The 17,378-nt window shown below is 42.9% G+C and overlaps 1 protein-coding gene across 1 annotated transcript in view; it reads right to left on the bottom strand.

Annotated features, from left to right (window-relative positions):
* Positions 1-11,973: 11,973 nt before the first annotated feature.
* PUM3 (pumilio RNA binding family member 3) overlaps positions 11,974-17,378 on the bottom strand; it is a 44,364-nt gene continuing 38,959 nt past the window's right edge. The window contains exons 17-18 of the mRNA XM_041745197.1: positions 16,026-16,116; positions 11,974-12,260 (exon numbers count right to left, since the gene is read on the bottom strand). Of these exons, the coding sequence (XP_041601131.1) occupies positions 12,128-12,260; positions 16,026-16,116 (224 nt within the window). The 3' untranslated portion in view covers positions 11,974-12,127. The remainder of the gene's footprint in view (positions 12,261-16,025; positions 16,117-17,378) is intronic.

Below are 17,378 nucleotides of genomic sequence, written 5' to 3' on the forward strand. Positions count from 1 at the left end.
CAAAAGGAAATCTTGCTCTAAACTTGAACACGGATATAAGTAAACAGAAGTCAGGCTCCCCGATTGGAGCCCAAGCGGTTGGTCAGGAACCCTATCTGTTCCGCCTACCTACCTCCACATTCCAGCTCCCAAGGCATTTCAGGGCACCCTGGATCTTCAAGGATCCCATCAGAAAACCACCTCATCTCTTTAGAGCCCCTTCTTCTTGAGGGCAGAGGAGCAATCCAGAAAGTTTAAATGGCTCAGCCTGGGTCACACATCTGGTTGCTGGCAAGTTGGGGACCAGAATTTGTATCTGACCACAGATCTTTTCATTCTACCATAATAATCCTGATTCCTAGGCCAACCCTCAAAATCCAGGCACTGAGCCTGGATACCTTCTCTCAAATGCATCACTTATCATATAATAAAATCAAAGCACAAGGGGTTCCCTGCTTCTCTGGTGATGGAGAACAGCCCTCTCCCCAAGTAGTCCTGGTGGAGGAGGGCCAAGTACTTCTGCTGAAGCCCCTGAAGGCTAGTTCCCTGGACTGCTGGTCCTTTCTCCCCCAGCACACCCAGGGGAAGGCAAGAGACAGGGAATGATACCAGTTGGCGGTTTTACAAGTGAGAGGGGAAAAGGCAGGAACCCCTGGGGTCATAGGAACATGAACTGTATTTATAAATAGCAGACAGAAGCTGTAATACCCTGAAAAAAAAAAAAAAAAAGATTTAAGGACATACCACATGCAGGCACCACAGAGATTTTATCTTTGATTTTTATTCTGATGGACTTAAATATGGACTTCACAGGTATCCTCTTCATTTGCTAGGATCTCAAGTCTTGCTGACTGCACTTCCGGTCTGGGCAGAACTTTGAGAAACAAACTCCTCCAGAGAGACATTCCATTTGAAGTGGCTCGTTCCCACTGAGGTGTCACTGTACTTTCTGCCTACCTTGGTCTCACAGTAAACTTTCCTATCAAATGGCTGCTTTTTCTTTCACAGATTTTCTTGGCTCCAACACTTCTCAGGTGGGTCGGACTGCCTCACTTAGGACTTCTCAGCAAAAAGGGGAAATGGTCTTGTCAGGCCCTTCTTTTTCTCAATTATCCAATCTTCCTTACAAATCCCAAGCTGGTGAAATCTTAATAGTTTCTGTAACCACAAAGTGAAGCTCTAAAGCTTTCTTTAAAACAAATTACACTTAGAAGGCAATCTGAATCTAACAGCGTTCCATAGACTAGTGTGTGGTGACTGCAGCTAACAAAATCTTGAGCAGAAATGCAGGTACCTCCTGCTTTTCTCAAGTTTGAGTTACACCACTTCATTTTCCTGAAGGACTTACATCAGTACCTGCTTTTGCTAATTGAAATACAAAAGGGATATCCACTTTTCAGAAAGAAAGGCAAGGTGAAAAGCTCAGTGTTTAGTGTGTGTTCTGCACGGAGCTTCTAGGGCAGCAGCAGGCACCCCAAGCAGGGACAGTGGCTCCACCAAGCTCTGTCCCCAGGAGCTACAGCCAGCCTATCTCAGGGGGCAGACCACCCTAGCTTTATACTGCGTCCAGAAGTGTATGTGCTTTATCTTGATCTAATTTGTGCATCCACTAGCAAGATAGGTCCTAAGGTTTCAGAAAAGCTCAAGAGATTACTTTTTGGGATCTGGGAACACTAAAAAAAAAAATAAATAAAAAAATAAAAAAAATTATCCATGTATTAATAATGGCTTTCTGTAGGTTACTATTTCAGTTTCCCAAAGTTTTTGCAGGGTTGCTTTACTTTCAGAGAGCACAAGAAACCTACAGTTCACTTTTCCCATATGGAAATGAGCATCAGCTAGCTGATACCTTTTAGAAAGTGTGAATACATCTCCTAGCATTTTGAGTACCAAAAGATTGCAAAATAACATAATTACATGTAAAGTGCGATACAGAAGAGAAACTAGTTTGTAATATCAAATGGATTTTCCTAAAATACGACTCTCCTACAAGTATGTGATGCATTGAAAGTTGATAGAACTCATTCAAGAGGGGAAAAAAAAAAAGGCAGGATGGTAGAGCCATTTATATTGATGGGGCTCAGGACATATACAGCGAATAGGAAAGCTTAAGGAATCGGAGAAACTGCAGGTGCAGGAGTGTCCTCTTCCTCATCTACCCTCATCTCCAAAATGGAGGGACGCCAAGAGAATTCTGAAGCAGGCATCGCGGTTCTCCTCAGTTTACTACACTCTTCCTTTGGTCCTATTTTCCCACAACTCTCTCCTCCACCAAATCTAGTATCAAAATGCTCAGGTTCAACTGCTTTGGGTCTTCGTTTCCTTAGGCTCCCGTGTCTTGTAGAACTTAAGTAAATTTGCATGCCTTTCTCCTGTTAATCGGTCTCCTCCTACAGGAGCTCCCGCTTAGAACCTGGTTAGAGGAAATTATTTTCCTCCTCTAATACAAATGCATACATAAGACATACACACATATATATACGTACATGCATACATTCGATGAACGACCAGTAGAAAAGATGGCAAAGTCAGATCAACACGAACAGGGCAACAAAACAAATCTTGAGTGGTCTCCACTTTGGACAGAAATTGTTCGCAGCATGTTGATTTCTATTTTTTTATGAGTCACCTTTCCAGAATCTGAGCTCTGATTAATAATGGACTATATCAAAGTTACATCTCCCTAGGAAAGTCAAAAACTTCTGTGGTTTTGTAGATAAGGTTCTAGCATGTTGCTAAATGTGGCAAATCTTTTTGCCCTATTTCTAGAATTTTGATAATGGAGTTTTTTGCTCTGCATACTGCAAGACTGTGACTTGGTCACCAAACTAGGCAAAGAATGTCTCATCAGGGGAATCATAAACACCTACAGATTTACAGGCACCTTCAACAAGCACAACCTCATGTACATCTGACCCCAGCCCTCTGTGATTTTTCCGATAATCATTCTTATTCTTACAGGTAAGAAAACAAAGGCTTATAAAGATTGTGCTCACCCACATTCTTGGTCAGAACCAGGACCCAGCCTCAAAGCCAGATCTTCTGAAACTAAACCCCAAGCATGTCTCTCTCTGGTACTGCCCACAACGTCCCCTCACACTTGTAGAGAATCTGGTTTTAAAGAGTCTTTGTAAATTGAGGGAACAGGAGGCAGGTGGCCTTGTTACAGGTGAGAGATACTGAGGACCCAGATCACCTCTCACACAGCAGGAGCCATACTGGGTCCAGGTGCTCTACATGGCACCCACCTAGAGTCAGCCACACTGTCCCCTGGTGCTGACCCACACTCCATCTCTAGATGCCAAGACTTTACGAGTTGAAATCCCTCCACTTGTCTACTCTACCCAGGACTAGTGGCCCGGCTAGGGAACTTTAAATTACCCCTTTCTCCTTCCCCAAGAGAACACAGTTCCTTTCCAAGCTGTCTAGTCTTAGCCGCCTACTGGAGCAGGTTGATAGATTGGAAGGTGTTGTTCATACCAGGGTTGTTTGCATTTTCAAAGGAGCTGATGATGTGAGTCCCTGTGTTTTCACCCTCTGCCTAATGTATGGGCAGAAGAGAGAACCGAGGGGCCTGCAAACCCTCTTACCCCAGGCGCTAGCTACAAATGGAATAATGGCTTACGCTTTCCTTTATTTTTTAAAAGATGTTCTTTATTTGAGACCGAGTGAGACAGTGCACATGAGCAGGGGGAGGGGCAGAGGGAGAAGCAGACTCCCCGCTGAGCAGGGAGCCCAACACAGGGACTCCATCCCAGGACCCTGGATCATGTGCCTCGCTGAAAGCAGATGCTTAACTAGCTGAGCCACCCAAGTACCCCCACCTTTGACTACTTTAAACATCACTGATGTTTTAAATTGTAAAATGTGAACCTAAAAACGGTAATGATTTCATGGAAGTTTCCATGTGACTTCTTAGCCAATATATACTCAAAAGTACAGGTTTGAATTTTGGGGCAAGGATTGCTGAAATGTTTTATGTTGAAAACATCAAAGATGGGAAATTTGATATCCAAGTCATGACTTCCAGTCCTCACAGGGGCTCTTCCAGCAATCCCCAATGCCATGATTCTATCTGCCTGTGTGGAAGCCTGGCCCTGAGTGACCCCCAGCTGTCTCAGGCCCAGCTGTAGGTCCTTTACCAAATGTAAGCTCATTTTCAGGACTGGCTTCAAGTTTGTGTATTTAAACATCTATCCTATTTCCCCATCCCTCCAGCCCCTCTTAATCACCATTCCACTCTTGTTTTTACAAGGTTGGCTTTGGCTGATTTCACATGTGATAGCATACAGTATTTGTTCTTTGCTGCCTGACATAATCTCATTTGGCATTAATGCTTTCAAGATCCATTCACATTGGGCACTTGGGTGGCTCAGTGGTTGAGCATCTGCCTTCGACTCAGGGCGTGATCCAGGGGTCGAGTCTCACATCAGGCTCCCCAGAGGGAGCCTGCTTCTCCCAGTGTCTCTCATGAATAAAAAAAACCTTTAAAAAAAAATCCATTGGCATTGTTGCAAATGGCAGGATTGTCTTCTTTCTGGTGGCTGAGTTATAGTCCAATGTGTGTATGTATATATATATACACATCTTCTTTATGTATTGATGGACACTTAGTTGGTTTCTATGTCTTGGTTACTGCAAATAATGCTGCAGTAAACTAAAATATGTGATTGGTATGGTGATTATGGGCAAGAGTACTGTACTATAAACATTGAACTTGCTAAGAGATTAGGTATTTCTCGTTCACAAAAAAATAGCAATTGTGTGACTGATAGAGACTCTGTTAGCTGATGCTACAATGGCATTCACATTGCAATATATAAAATCTATCAATCAACGTTTACACCTTAAACTTATACGATGTGCCACGTCAATTATATCTCAATTTAAAAATTTAAACAAAAATGCTTTAGAGTAAAAAAAAAAAAAAGCCCACATATATAAACTCATTTAACCCTCACACTGACATATGATATGTGCATTATCTTTTTATAAATGAAGAAACTGAGGCATATCGGCTATGTGTCTTTTCCAAGGAGGCCCAGTGTGGACCACCAGATTTCAAATCACAGTGTGGTCCTGGGCTGGTGCCCCTGGCACTCTGCCTCTCATTTTATTGGATTTTCATTTTCAGAAGGGGTGTGTTTTGTATGCAAACACAGAAGACCCCTCATCCTAATCCTGTTCACATTCAGGAGTCCAGCAATCAAAAGTTTGGAAGGAAGTGAAAAACTAAAGAAAAGCAAAGCAGACTTACACAGAGAGGAAAAGATGGAACACTGTGTTTTACCACCTGTAATAGGCCCTGACCATTATTTTATGTATCACTGAGAAAGCAACCTGCCTGTTAAAAATGACCAGGCAAAGACGCTATCAACTCTAAGATGCACCTTTTTGGGTTTGTCTAAACTGTAAAGAAAACTGCATTTTTAGAACTGTTGAAATAAGAGTATAAGATCCAGATAGGCAGCATCAGGCAGCAGACTGAGGAGCTTGAGATCCCAGGAGCAGGGGCAGCAGCTTCCACAGTTTCTCTCACAGAGGCCCAGGAAGCTCAAGGTTTGGTTTTACTCCCACCTCAGATTCTAATTAGATGCTACTTCATGACAGTATCAATACCCATCAACTAATCACTGGGACTGAGGGAATGGTGGTGTGGATCATCTGCAACCAGTGGAGGCAGGTCATGATGGTTCACCCCAAACAGGGTGACCGTGAAATGTGGGAGGGGAGCCCCAGGGGTGCCAGACAAAAACATGTCCACCAGGTTGTTAACACAAGCAGATACAGTGGATTCCAACAGTTTGATATTTGGAACTAGACTTAGGTATTAAGCAATAAAGATGTAGCAGAACAGTCGACTTGGCAAGAAAAATAAACCTGACCTTTCCTTTTCCCTCACATGCCTTTCTTGCTGTTATACACACTTCTTTAAAAAGCCTGGTCTGTCTGTCCACCACTGCACACTGTTGAATGTAACAGCGAGTCAAGCACATGTCTTTACTGGTAGGTGTATCAGTAAAAATACAAGTTCCAAATACAGGAGAACCTCTATCTAAAAGGCAAGTCTGTTTTCAAGCATCTGGAAGTCATTTAAAATATCTGAATTATTCATTATGCTTAATTATTGTCATCAAGAGCACACAGAGGATTCTCATAACCTTACCAGATTCTTATCACCTTTCATTCAAGTGGTCATCATCCAGCAGGGAGAACTAAGCACTAATTATTTTCCCTCAAGACATAATTAATTCCCCTCAGAACAAGAGAGCATGGACCAAAATTTCTCATTACCACATTTTTGCAGCTTTGTCCACTTATATTTGGCAGTGGGCATGAATCCATGTTTAAAAATCGGATGATAAAACATTTTGATTCCAAACACTATTCCTTTATAGGGACAGGAATGGAAGGAGCATATCTTCTAAGGCACTATTTGGGGTACAAACATGTACACAGCCATTGACGTGTTTGCACACTTGGGAATGCAGAGCAGAGCAGCCATCTAGTTCCTGTTCAGAAATGTCATGGGATCCAAATAGTAAGCTGTATCTCCAAGGTAAGAATGTTCATTTAAAAGCCTTAACACCCCTGCACACCGCCCCCCCCCCGCACTCCTCCCCCTCCCCGCACCATCTGCCCCTCCCCCCTCCCCCGTGCACCGTCCACCCCTCCCACCGCAGCTTCACCCAAAAAATAGAAAAATAGAAAAATAAATAAATAAAAGCCTTAACAAAAAAATAAATAAAATAAAAGCCTTAAAAGGGACCCTGGGTGGCTGAGTGGTTGAGCATCAGCCTTTGGCTCAGTGCATGATCACGGGTCCTGGGATCAAGTCCCGCATTGGGCTCCTTGCAGGGAGCTTGCTTCTCTGCCTATGTCTCTCATGAATAAATAAAAATCTTAAAAAATAATAATACAAATAAGTAAATAAAAGCCTTAACAATTCACGGGGTAGAAGGTTAGGGAATGTGAGTCACTTTGGTGGTGGTGTTTTTAAATTGAGGCAAGAAACGATGGGTTCACTGGCTAGAGTGGCCGTAACAAATACCACAGACTGGGTTCCTTCAACAGAACTTTATCCCTTCCCAGTACCGGAGGCGAGAAGTCCAAGATCACAGAGTCAGCAAGGTGGATTCCATTCAGGAGCAGCTTCCCTCCTTGACTAGCAGGCACCATCTTCTCGACCTTCATGTGGTCTTCTCTTTATGTGGGTTAGGTCCCTATCTTCTTATAAGGACACCAGTCATACTGGATTGGGGTTCACCCCTGTGACTTCCTTCTACCTGACTTACCTCTTTCAAGGTTGTGTCTCCAAATCGCACACATTCTGAGGCACTTGGGCTGGGGCTGGTGGCAGAGGTAGGATTCCCACACAGAAACTCAAAGGGGCAGGATTCAGCCTGTACCAGGTGCAGATTATTGTAAACTCAGTTTCCTTAGGGTAAGCAGTACCAGAAGTGAGAAAAGAACTCAAGCAGCAGATTTCCATTTGTTGAGTTCATTAGCTTTGGTATAGAATGTTTATGGTTAGTGGCTCAGTATTAACTGCTTTGAGACCTTGTGCTCTCTTCTAAAAATACAAACACACCCTCATCTTTCCAAGACCTAAGTGATAAACCGGCTATAATTAAGGCATAATCTTTATAAAACTTCTTTGAAAACAATAACACAAGTGCCATCTCATGTAAGAGCCAATCTTCTGAGAGCAAGCATGCAGGAAGCCATTTCCTGCAAGGGTCCTTATACCATTATGCAAACACACAGCACCCCAGGCTTAAAAGGAAAACAAGATTCTTTCTTCCTTGTAGGCAACATCTGATCCCAAGGAAAAGCATGGGGTTGGTGCAATCTGAAAACTGCAAATAAGCTGTATTTTGAAATTAAAGACATTCGCAAATCAAGCTCTTCCATGGGAAATAAATCCTCCAGCCAGCCAGGTTGTCTTCAGTTTGGTTAAAACCATGTGTAAATTTCTGCTAAGAATAAAAATGGTACAAACTCATAAGAACAAAGTAAATGAGAGAAAAAGCTATCAGTGAGTGAGCACTAGCAACAAATCATCTGGAAGAACAGAAAGCAGTGAAGAAGCAGGGTGGAGAAAGGTGAGTGCCAAGTGCATGCAGAGGAACAAGAGAGTTCTCAGCAGGATATATACAAAATGCCAGCAGTTTGAGGTTCTAGGTATTGGGGAAAGGCCTGGGATGGGAAACAGGAGGACTGCCCGAAACTGGTTTATGACCACTCAATATCCTGCCAGAAGGCCGACAGTGTATTTTCTGGACTTGCGTTTGTTCATTCCTCCAGATTAGGGGCCCCAGGACAAGACAGCATGAGGGAGAGGCATTCTCCTCACTCTAAGTAGGTGGATTAATTCAAATCTGAGCACCGAGTGCTGAGCAACTAGAATATTGGCTGCCAGGTGGATTTCTCTCTAGAGGCACAAAGGGGCCCCATAGGAAAGACCTACAGATGTCAACATCTGGAGGACTTCAGTCAAACAGCCGCTTCCACACCTGTGCAGTGAACCCTCAGCAGGAGAGCACAGGCCTGCCCCTTTCTCATCGGTTTCCAGTGTCTGAACTGGAGAGAGAGCCAAAGATCTCTCCAGCAAAGCCTCAAACATCGGCGAGAGACCAATATACACAAAAGAGCAGATAACAGAAAAGAGACAAAGTAAAACAAAACAAAGTTAAAATAAACATAAAACACTTCCCGAGACATAAGAGAGTTCATCCAAAGCACTAAAAGATAGGACACTTCAGTGGGAGGGCTGGCAGAGGAAGGAGAGGAAATATATCTCATTTCTGGGCAAAGCAAAAAGCCAAAGAAATGAATATTAGAGGATCAAACCAGCATTCATAATTGGAGTTAACAGGAGTTCCAAAGAAAAAAGAAAAAAACAAAGTCAGAGGAACAATGCAAACACAACTCCCAGAATGGAAGAGCTTATGTTTTCTAAAACATTTCCAAGTGTCCAGCATGAAGCATGGAAAATAGATACGTGTCATATACCAATGCACAATCTTCTGCAAGATAAGGCTGCTGGGGAATAAGAAACCTTCCTGAGAAGCCCTGCCCCCACAAAAGGCCACATATAAAATAGACTGAGAATGAAGATGGCATTCAGCTTCCATAGCAAGTCTACATCAAAGAAAATATTGACCAGTGTTCTTAAAATTCTGAAGCAGAAGTAATTTCAAACTAGAATTCTATATCCAGCTAAGTACCCAGGTATGAAAGGGAATGAATGAAGACATTCAGATTTTAAAAATGTTCTCTCATCTGCATTCTTTCATAGGAAGTTGACAGAGATTTTGTCTCTTTCAAGAGGGTGTTAAGTAAGAAAAAGAAACACATGGGACCCTGGAAGCAGGCCTTCAGTAGGAGGAATAGTGGAAAGGCCCAGGATGATGATAGTGTTTGTAGAGCAATTCCTCAGGCCCCCCAAAAAGCCAGCTGGCTTCTAGAGGAGTGTCTAAGAGAAAAACAAGAATGCCAGCCAATTCAATGTGTTGGTGTGGAAATATTCAAAGAAAGGTCTGCACACTTCTAGGTGCAAGTTTCTGAAGATCCAATTCAAAAGGCCTGATAAAGGGTCACGTTGCATAACCACACAACCAGCAGCAGGGCAGCTCTAGGCGCTGATGGATCCTGCAGCTTACCTTCCCACCTCCGGCTCCACCACCACAAGCATGCTATCTTCTACCCTGGCTGCAAGGCAGGGCACCAACTTGAAGTATCCAGTCTGCACACCCAAGGTTGGCTGGCAGGCCAGGGACTCTGCCTTGGGGGTCTACAGTCTAAGAAACCTTTCCCAGGAACACCACCTCCAATGGTCCCTGGCCAGGCTCCTTAGAATCCACCAACAACTTAAGGCACGGGCTCCCTGGGATGAGTTTACACCAGAGTTCTTTAAGGCAAGAGCCACTGGAGCAGTGTGTGCATGGCCGGGTGGAGTGGTGGATGAAGCTGGTAAAACCTCAGCACTTCCAGGACCACACATGGCATACTGGGTGGGAGACACTGAATCCCATGGGTCAGGGCCCCAGAGCCCCAGGGAAAGGCATGGACACTGGAATAACAGGGGCACCTTGCCCAGCTGAAAAAGAGACAAAAATGGAACCTGCTAGAGAAGTTGAGGCAATTCTAACAAAAAGTTTGGGGAAAAGCGATGACAAGAATGTAGAAAAATAAGCAAATGAAAATTAATGAAGCAACAATTAATTCCAGGAAAATAAAATGGTATGAGAAATATAAGGAAAGTTTACGGCTTACGTCAATGGTTAACAACTTATGTCATCGTCATTAGGTAGGCCCTGAACACTGATTTACCAAAAATGATGCAGTTCTGGGGCACCTGGGTGGCTCAGCAGTTGAACATCTGCTTTTGGCTCGGGTCGTGATCCCGGCGTCCTGGGACAGAGTCCCACATCGGGGTCACCACAGGAAGCCTGCTTCTCCCTCTGCCTATGTCTCTGCCTCCCTGAGTCTTTCATGAAAAAATAAATAAAATCTTAAAAAAACAAAAAAAACAAAAAAACAAACCAGGACCCTGAGATCATGACCTGAGCCAAAGTCAAATATTCAATTGATTGAGCCACCCAGGTGCCCAGTGTCATGAAAAGTCTTAATCTAGATTTTCCTATAACAGGAAGTCAGAAGAAAATGCCTACAATAAAGCAAATAAAACCCACAACAAAAACCCAAATCTGCATTACAAACTTAGCAGAGCTGAAAAGAACTGGAGATCTGTTGCTTCTGGGCAGGGCAAAGCAGGGGTGCAGAAAAGCGGGCCAGAGGAAGGGCTGCTGCTTTGGTTTGGCTCTAATTTTCAAATGATACATGGTACTTTGGAGACAGAACAAACAGCAGGGCTTTTTCTCTCCTTTCTGAACGCACTCTTTTTGTGGCAATCACATTTGCAATGTACTTGCCAAACAAAAGAAAGCTCTGATGTTGCCTTTCACCCATTCATCTCCTCACCCATCCCACCTCCACCTGAGACCCAGCAGGATGACCAATGCCAAAGACCAGTTACAGTATCAGCTCTTCTGCTTCCTGGGTAGGGCTCAGTGTTTCCAGCAAGACGGAGGTGGGTGGCATGCTGGTGTCCTGTATGCTGGCGGTCGTCTTGGGCAGCCTCAGTCTGGTCAGATAAGGCACAACCATTGTCCAGCAGGTGTAATGCAGGGACTGGCTTGGGGGGGTGTCCTGTACCGCAGGCTACTTACAGAAAGCCTCAAGGCTTGGTATCCAAAGCAGGCAGAGCTACAGGAGCCCTAAGGAGTCTACCAACCCTTCCACACTGGGTTGCTAACCACCAAGCAGTTTTAAAATTCAAACATCCTACTCACACTTAAATTTAAACTTCTGCACTGTTAACAAATTGGCATCTCCTTTCCTCTAACACAAACCTTGTAAAGGCTTCAACTATTTAAGGGAAAATCTCAAGAGAGAAACTCTTATCACAAGGAACTATTTACTTGGAAATTCTGGCTCCAAAGATAAGGAGATTCTCCCAATGACCTTGACCTGACACCTCTACCACGGTGATGCCCTCATTCCTGTAGCACATTCCCCCCTTGGAGCCTTCCGTTTCTTGAGTCCCTTTCAAACAAAATCTAACCAGGAACCTAATCCCTAAGACAGCTGCTCTTGCTATAGGGTATTCCCTCTCAAGCCTTCCAGAAGTTCCCCCAAAGCAATTCACTTTCTGCTCCCTTCTCCCACCAGACTCCCCTGGGTTCCTTTTTTCTTTGCCCTGCCTTCCTTCACCGTCCCCTAACCCCACTTCCTCTGTGAAGCCTTCTCAGACTACTGCTTCTGGTGACATCTTCTTCCTTGAATCAACTCATGCTCCTACCTGCTATGTATCTGGTTGGTTCCACTGTCTAGGACGGTTAAACCTCTCACGTTACCGCCTCACATTTCATTTGCTCAGTAGTATGATAGAGGAGTTGGCTGGGATTAAAAAAAAAGAGAGAGAGACCATTTTTAGAAAATGTTTTATAAATAGACTCTTATACAAAAGAAGAAGCACATACTGAGCACCCAGATTCCCAGAAAGGTGGACCCAAGCCCTTCTTTTCCACCCTGGGAAAAGAGAACAGGAAAAATGATTCTATCTTGTTCTTAACTGTGTCCACTATGCCGCCAGCTTTTCAAGTAGCATTTCTATTCCTTTGCTAGTGTTTTTGTTTTTTTCCAGTGTGGGAATGAGGCCTTTCAGTCCAGCCTTGATTTTGTGTGCAACTTCGTGATCAGAACTCTGGAGAAGGCTGAAGAGAGAAGACACAGATTAACAAACAAAAAAGTTGTCTTTCATAAAAACCCCTAATCATCTGCAATTACTTTTGCCACGCAAGGTATATAAACAATTCACTGATTTGTGAGGCAAGTCCTGTAATTATAAATACATCTTTTAAATTCACCAGATGAATGAATGGGGGCTCGGAGCCTATATTGTGAAACCGCATCAACAGAAAACATTCTATAATCTTGCTGGGAGAGTCACTCCAAGGCAGGAGCAACTCAGCACCATACAGATTTGGGCCTACATTCACTGTGATTATCCCAGGATTAATACCCCATCTTAAAAATATTTACTGCATGTATTCTATCTTCCCTTCCCCACCCGGATAAACTCAGGAACAGAAATGTTGTGTTTTATTTCTTTATCTTGTGGCACCACATGTGCAGAGCAGATGGCCAAGAAGTGCTGAGTGACCGAATTAGCACAAAGTGTATGGGTGCAGGGAGGAAAGGTGGAGGGACCGCCAGGGAGGTAGGAAGGCAGACCCACTCTATTCTGTAGCTAAAACATGTGAAGGGGTGAGGAGCTTTACCTTGGAGCTTCACGGCCTAGATGTGAAATCCACCTCTGCCACTCAGTGACAGTACAACCAGGAGCAAGTTATTTAAATTCTCTAAGACTATTTCCTGACTTATGAATGGGATCAACAACACAATCCACCTTCTACCTCAGAGAGATTTTGTGAATCTCAAATGATCTTGTACCTGGAGCACCCAGAGCCTGACCCTTGGTAAGCACTTAATAAAGGGGAGCCATTAAAACAGCAAACAAGTCTGCTCTGCTTTCTGAAACTTTGAAGTGCTCTATCACCGCAAGTGAATGGAATCCTGGAGGCTGGTTAACAGGGAGGCCGCTTTCTCTTCAAGCAGGGGCTAGGACACAGGCATCTGACCACAGAATGCCAGGGCTCAATCTCCTGGTTTCCCTCTTCTTCCTGATCACATTTTCATGCTGACCTCTGAAACACATCCTAAAAACATATCACTTGACATTTCCCAAAGTCCCCTGGTCCTCAGAACTTACATCATGTGGGTAAAGAGGAGGGTTAAGTTAACAGCACCAAGCTGTTTGCAGGAGACAAGCAACAAGTATAGCTCACCACATGCAAAGCTGAGAAAGTTGAAAAGTACGCCTCTTAATGGATTTGTGACTCACCAGGTAGTTTTTATTTTCTAAACTGGCTAGGCACATAGTCACATAATGCACAGTAGTAATAAAAGTTTTAGTTGCTGAACACACCCACTGGACATAATGCGAAGCACTGTATATATGCCATTTCATGTAGTCTCCATAACAACCTGTGATTATCATGAATCCAATTTTACAACCAAGATACTAAGCTTCAGAGAAGCTGAATAATTTGCCCACAACTACACAGTGAGCTGGGACTGGAACCCAGGAAGTGTGCCTAGAGCTCATGACGATCTAAATGCTACAGAATTCTGCTTCCCCGAGTCATTTTTCAGACTGAGTCATTTTCAGACTTCATACAAGGTTGAAACTCTTTTTTCACCCAGGACGCCTTTTCACTTATTGTAAAAAGGACTCAGGGAGAGAAAAACACTGCACGAGTTTGAAGTAAAATATAAACAAGCAGAGAATTTTACCAAACAAGTCAAGCACATGACAATATTCTAAAACCACAAAAAACTGATTATTGTGTTCATCAATTATTAGGTCACTTGTAGTTTAACTTCCCTTTAGAACCTCAAACATTTTATGTGCTAGTAGCGTTTCGTAATAAACCTGTAGTGCAATTCTAATGTTTGAAATCTACCTAAGTGGAGCTATGATCGATGAGCAATCTTTACAAATTAATTGTATGGCATGGCTGAATTTTTAGTTAATTGACTATTAATGAAAGGATATGTCAGTAGTACGTGTTAACATTCTAGATGCCTGGTAAAGAAACTCATGTGAAAAAAGTCCCTGCTTCAGGTAAAGGATTCTGGTTATTCACCATCGACTGGAAAATTAACTAATTTTAATGAGAACTGAATAAAATTATCTGCACTAGCCACATATTTGGAGATCCTGATCTAAGGAAGAAATGAATGCCCATAAGGAGTGTGTCTGTGAGTATATGTGTTCCAAGTCAAATTATATACTGAATGAAGACTTGCGACATTTACAAACAATGTAGATTATACCGCATGGTATGTTGCACTGTGAAACACTGGGAAATTCACATTTAAGACTGATATCTCTTTTTCCAAACCTTGGTAACACAGCAGGGAGAAAAGCAAATCAACAGTGATTGCTGCACAACAACAAACAAATCTATTTTAAATGGATGCTATTAATAGAAGGGTTTCACATCCATGGAAGTTGAAGTCTCAATGACCTGTGAATTATAAACTCGACATAACTCTGGAGAACAATATACCAGTGGAGCTCACGCCTCGATTCACAAATCATCAGTTTTCTACCATTTTAATTGGAAATAAACAATTAGCATGCAGACTTCACTAGCAAATGCCTCCAGAATCCTTTTAGGAATATTTGAATATCAGTTAAGAAAACTGCATGTAAAGTTAGTCATGACTTTAAAAAGCAATTTTGTCACAGTTTTAAGAAGGACAGGGCTAATCCATCAAAAACACAATTATAATTTTGATCAAAGCCATAAATGTGGTGAGATCATCAAATGATACACATACTGTATGATCTCTCTTAAATGTGGAGTCTTTTGTTTTTTAAAAAAGATTTTTGGGCAGCCTGGGTGGCTCAGCGGTTTAGCGCCTGCCTTCAGCCCAGGGCCTGATCCTGGAGTCCTGGGATTGAGTCTCATGTCGAGCTCCCTGCATGGAGCCTGCTTCTCCCTCTGCCTGTCTCTGCCTCTCTCTCTCTGTGTGTCTCATGAATAAATAAAATCTTCAAAAAAAAAAAAAAAAAGATTTTGTTTGTTTGAGAGAGAGCGCGCACCTGTGCATTCACACCTGCAAGGGCAGGGTTGGGGAAGGGGGTGGGGAGAGGGAGAAGCAGACTTCCCACTGAGCAGGGAGCCTGACAGACTTGGGGCTGAATCCCAGGACCCGGAGATCATGACCTGAGCTAAAGGCAGGAACTTAACCCAACTGAGCCATCCAGGTGCCCCTTATATGTGGAATCTAGTGAAAAACAAAAAGTCCCCCAAACCAACCAAACTCAGAAATACAGAGAACTGAAGCAGGAAGTACGTGTTTGGGGGAGGCTGGGGAGGGTAGAGGAGCAATAGGGATAAAGGAGACCAAAAGGTAAAAAATATATAATAATAATAAAGTTTTAAAGAGAAAAAAAACAAGTGATGTGGTCTCTTCTGCATCTGTCTCTCAGGATGGTGGAAATGGGTTACAATAGGCTTATAGGAGTGAGGACCATGTTAGGAGTTGTGATATTAGCTGAACTAATGACTTGTTTATGGCTTGTTATTTCATAATGTGTATTTTAAGCCAACAAATGCTAAATGCCAATAGGTGAACTAGTTATTATAGATCTTTTTTTTGAGATAAGTAATAATGACAAAAATAAAGCTCCAGAATGCATATATACTTGGCAAATCCTATGAATGACATAATTTATAATAACTGGGTGTGGGAGGGTTCCATAATTTGGGGAACAAAGAAAGAGGTAGCGAAAGGGATTTCTACAAATTAATCAGCTATATGGAGAAAGAAGGTGAAACAAGTATCTTCTGGGTGAACAGGCATCAGGAGGAGGCCCTGTGCAGAGAGGTGCCCATGATACGTACCTAGAAAGAAGAATGGCACCTCGGTTTACACTAGCCCAGGACTTCAAGTTCTTCATTCCAACATGCTCTATAAGTGTTTTTGCAAAACAACCTGAAACATAGACAATCTCAGTAAACATTATACAAGAGTTAAACTCATCTCCTTCCCTACTGCCCTTAAATCTTTAAGTATGTTTTAATAAAAAGAGTTCTCACTCAATCTCCCTTAACACTAAAAGTTCCAGCTCCAATTTATTTAATGTGTTTAAATATAGCCATTTCTTTCAACTCTGGTCCAAGTTTAGCAGCAATTACTGAAGACAAACAATGAATTCTTATAAAATGCTTGCTTGCTTGTGTTTGCATGTCTTTGTAGTCTTTAATGATTTAATCCTGACCTGAAAGGTATTCAGGAAGTAAATGTTTGATAGTAGCACCTCATGCTTGGATGAAATCAAGTTCTCCCTTGTGGAAAATGCTCACTTGGAAGGTGCCATGAGTACAACCAATGGTCAGGTGACTGTTTTGGCTGACACTTGGTAATTTCTCTCCACAAAGCTAGACTTCCATCCATCAAAAATATTATTCATCTTTTGTTATTATTACATTTGTTATTATCAGATTCCCAAGTTCTTGGTATATTTTATTCGCTCTGACAGCTAAGTGAACTAATTCTTGGCAAAGGAGAAACTCTGAAAGCTACGATTTGGAGCAGATGGAAGTATGGACATCCTATCTTGAAAGCAGTATCTTGGGTCGGTAGCATGTATAATTCATTCAAAGATCCCCACGTGTGAGGACCTTTTAAAAACCAAGAGCCCTATGCTATTTAGCTCTTCATGGCACATGTGAAGTCAAGACTGTAATCATCTCACGAGGGAGACAGCATTTTTCCAAAGGTGAGCACAACCCAGGACAGTATTTCCTGTCCTGGGCCCTCTTCTAGAATGCTGCACACCCCCCACCCCCACCTGGAGGTAGAATCAATGTCTTCTTTTGAGTTCTGGTGGGCCTTTGTGACGGACTTAGCCAGGAGAGTTACATTCCATCACTTCTAAGGCTAAATCATAAAAGTACCATGCACCTGCTTTCTTCTCTTAAAACACAATCACCATGTTGGAAGGAAGCCCAAGCAGTCCAGGGAGCGGGACTGAGGCTGCTGGACTTAGCCAGTGCCAGCCATCATCCAGGTGGACACTGAGCCCAAGCAAGGCAGCCCCAGATAATTGCAAGCAGAGCAAAACCAAGCTCCACCAAACCCTGACCTGATGTTGAGAACTACCAAGCTCTGAAACAGCTTGTTACACAGCAACAGATAACCAAGACAGTTACACCCATACTGATTTGGCGCTACATGAATAGATTTACACGTCA

This window comes from Vulpes lagopus, chromosome 2, assembly GCF_018345385.1.
Source record: "Vulpes lagopus strain Blue_001 chromosome 2, ASM1834538v1, whole genome shotgun sequence".
NCBI classification, from domain to species: domain Eukaryota; kingdom Metazoa; phylum Chordata; class Mammalia; order Carnivora; family Canidae; genus Vulpes; species Vulpes lagopus.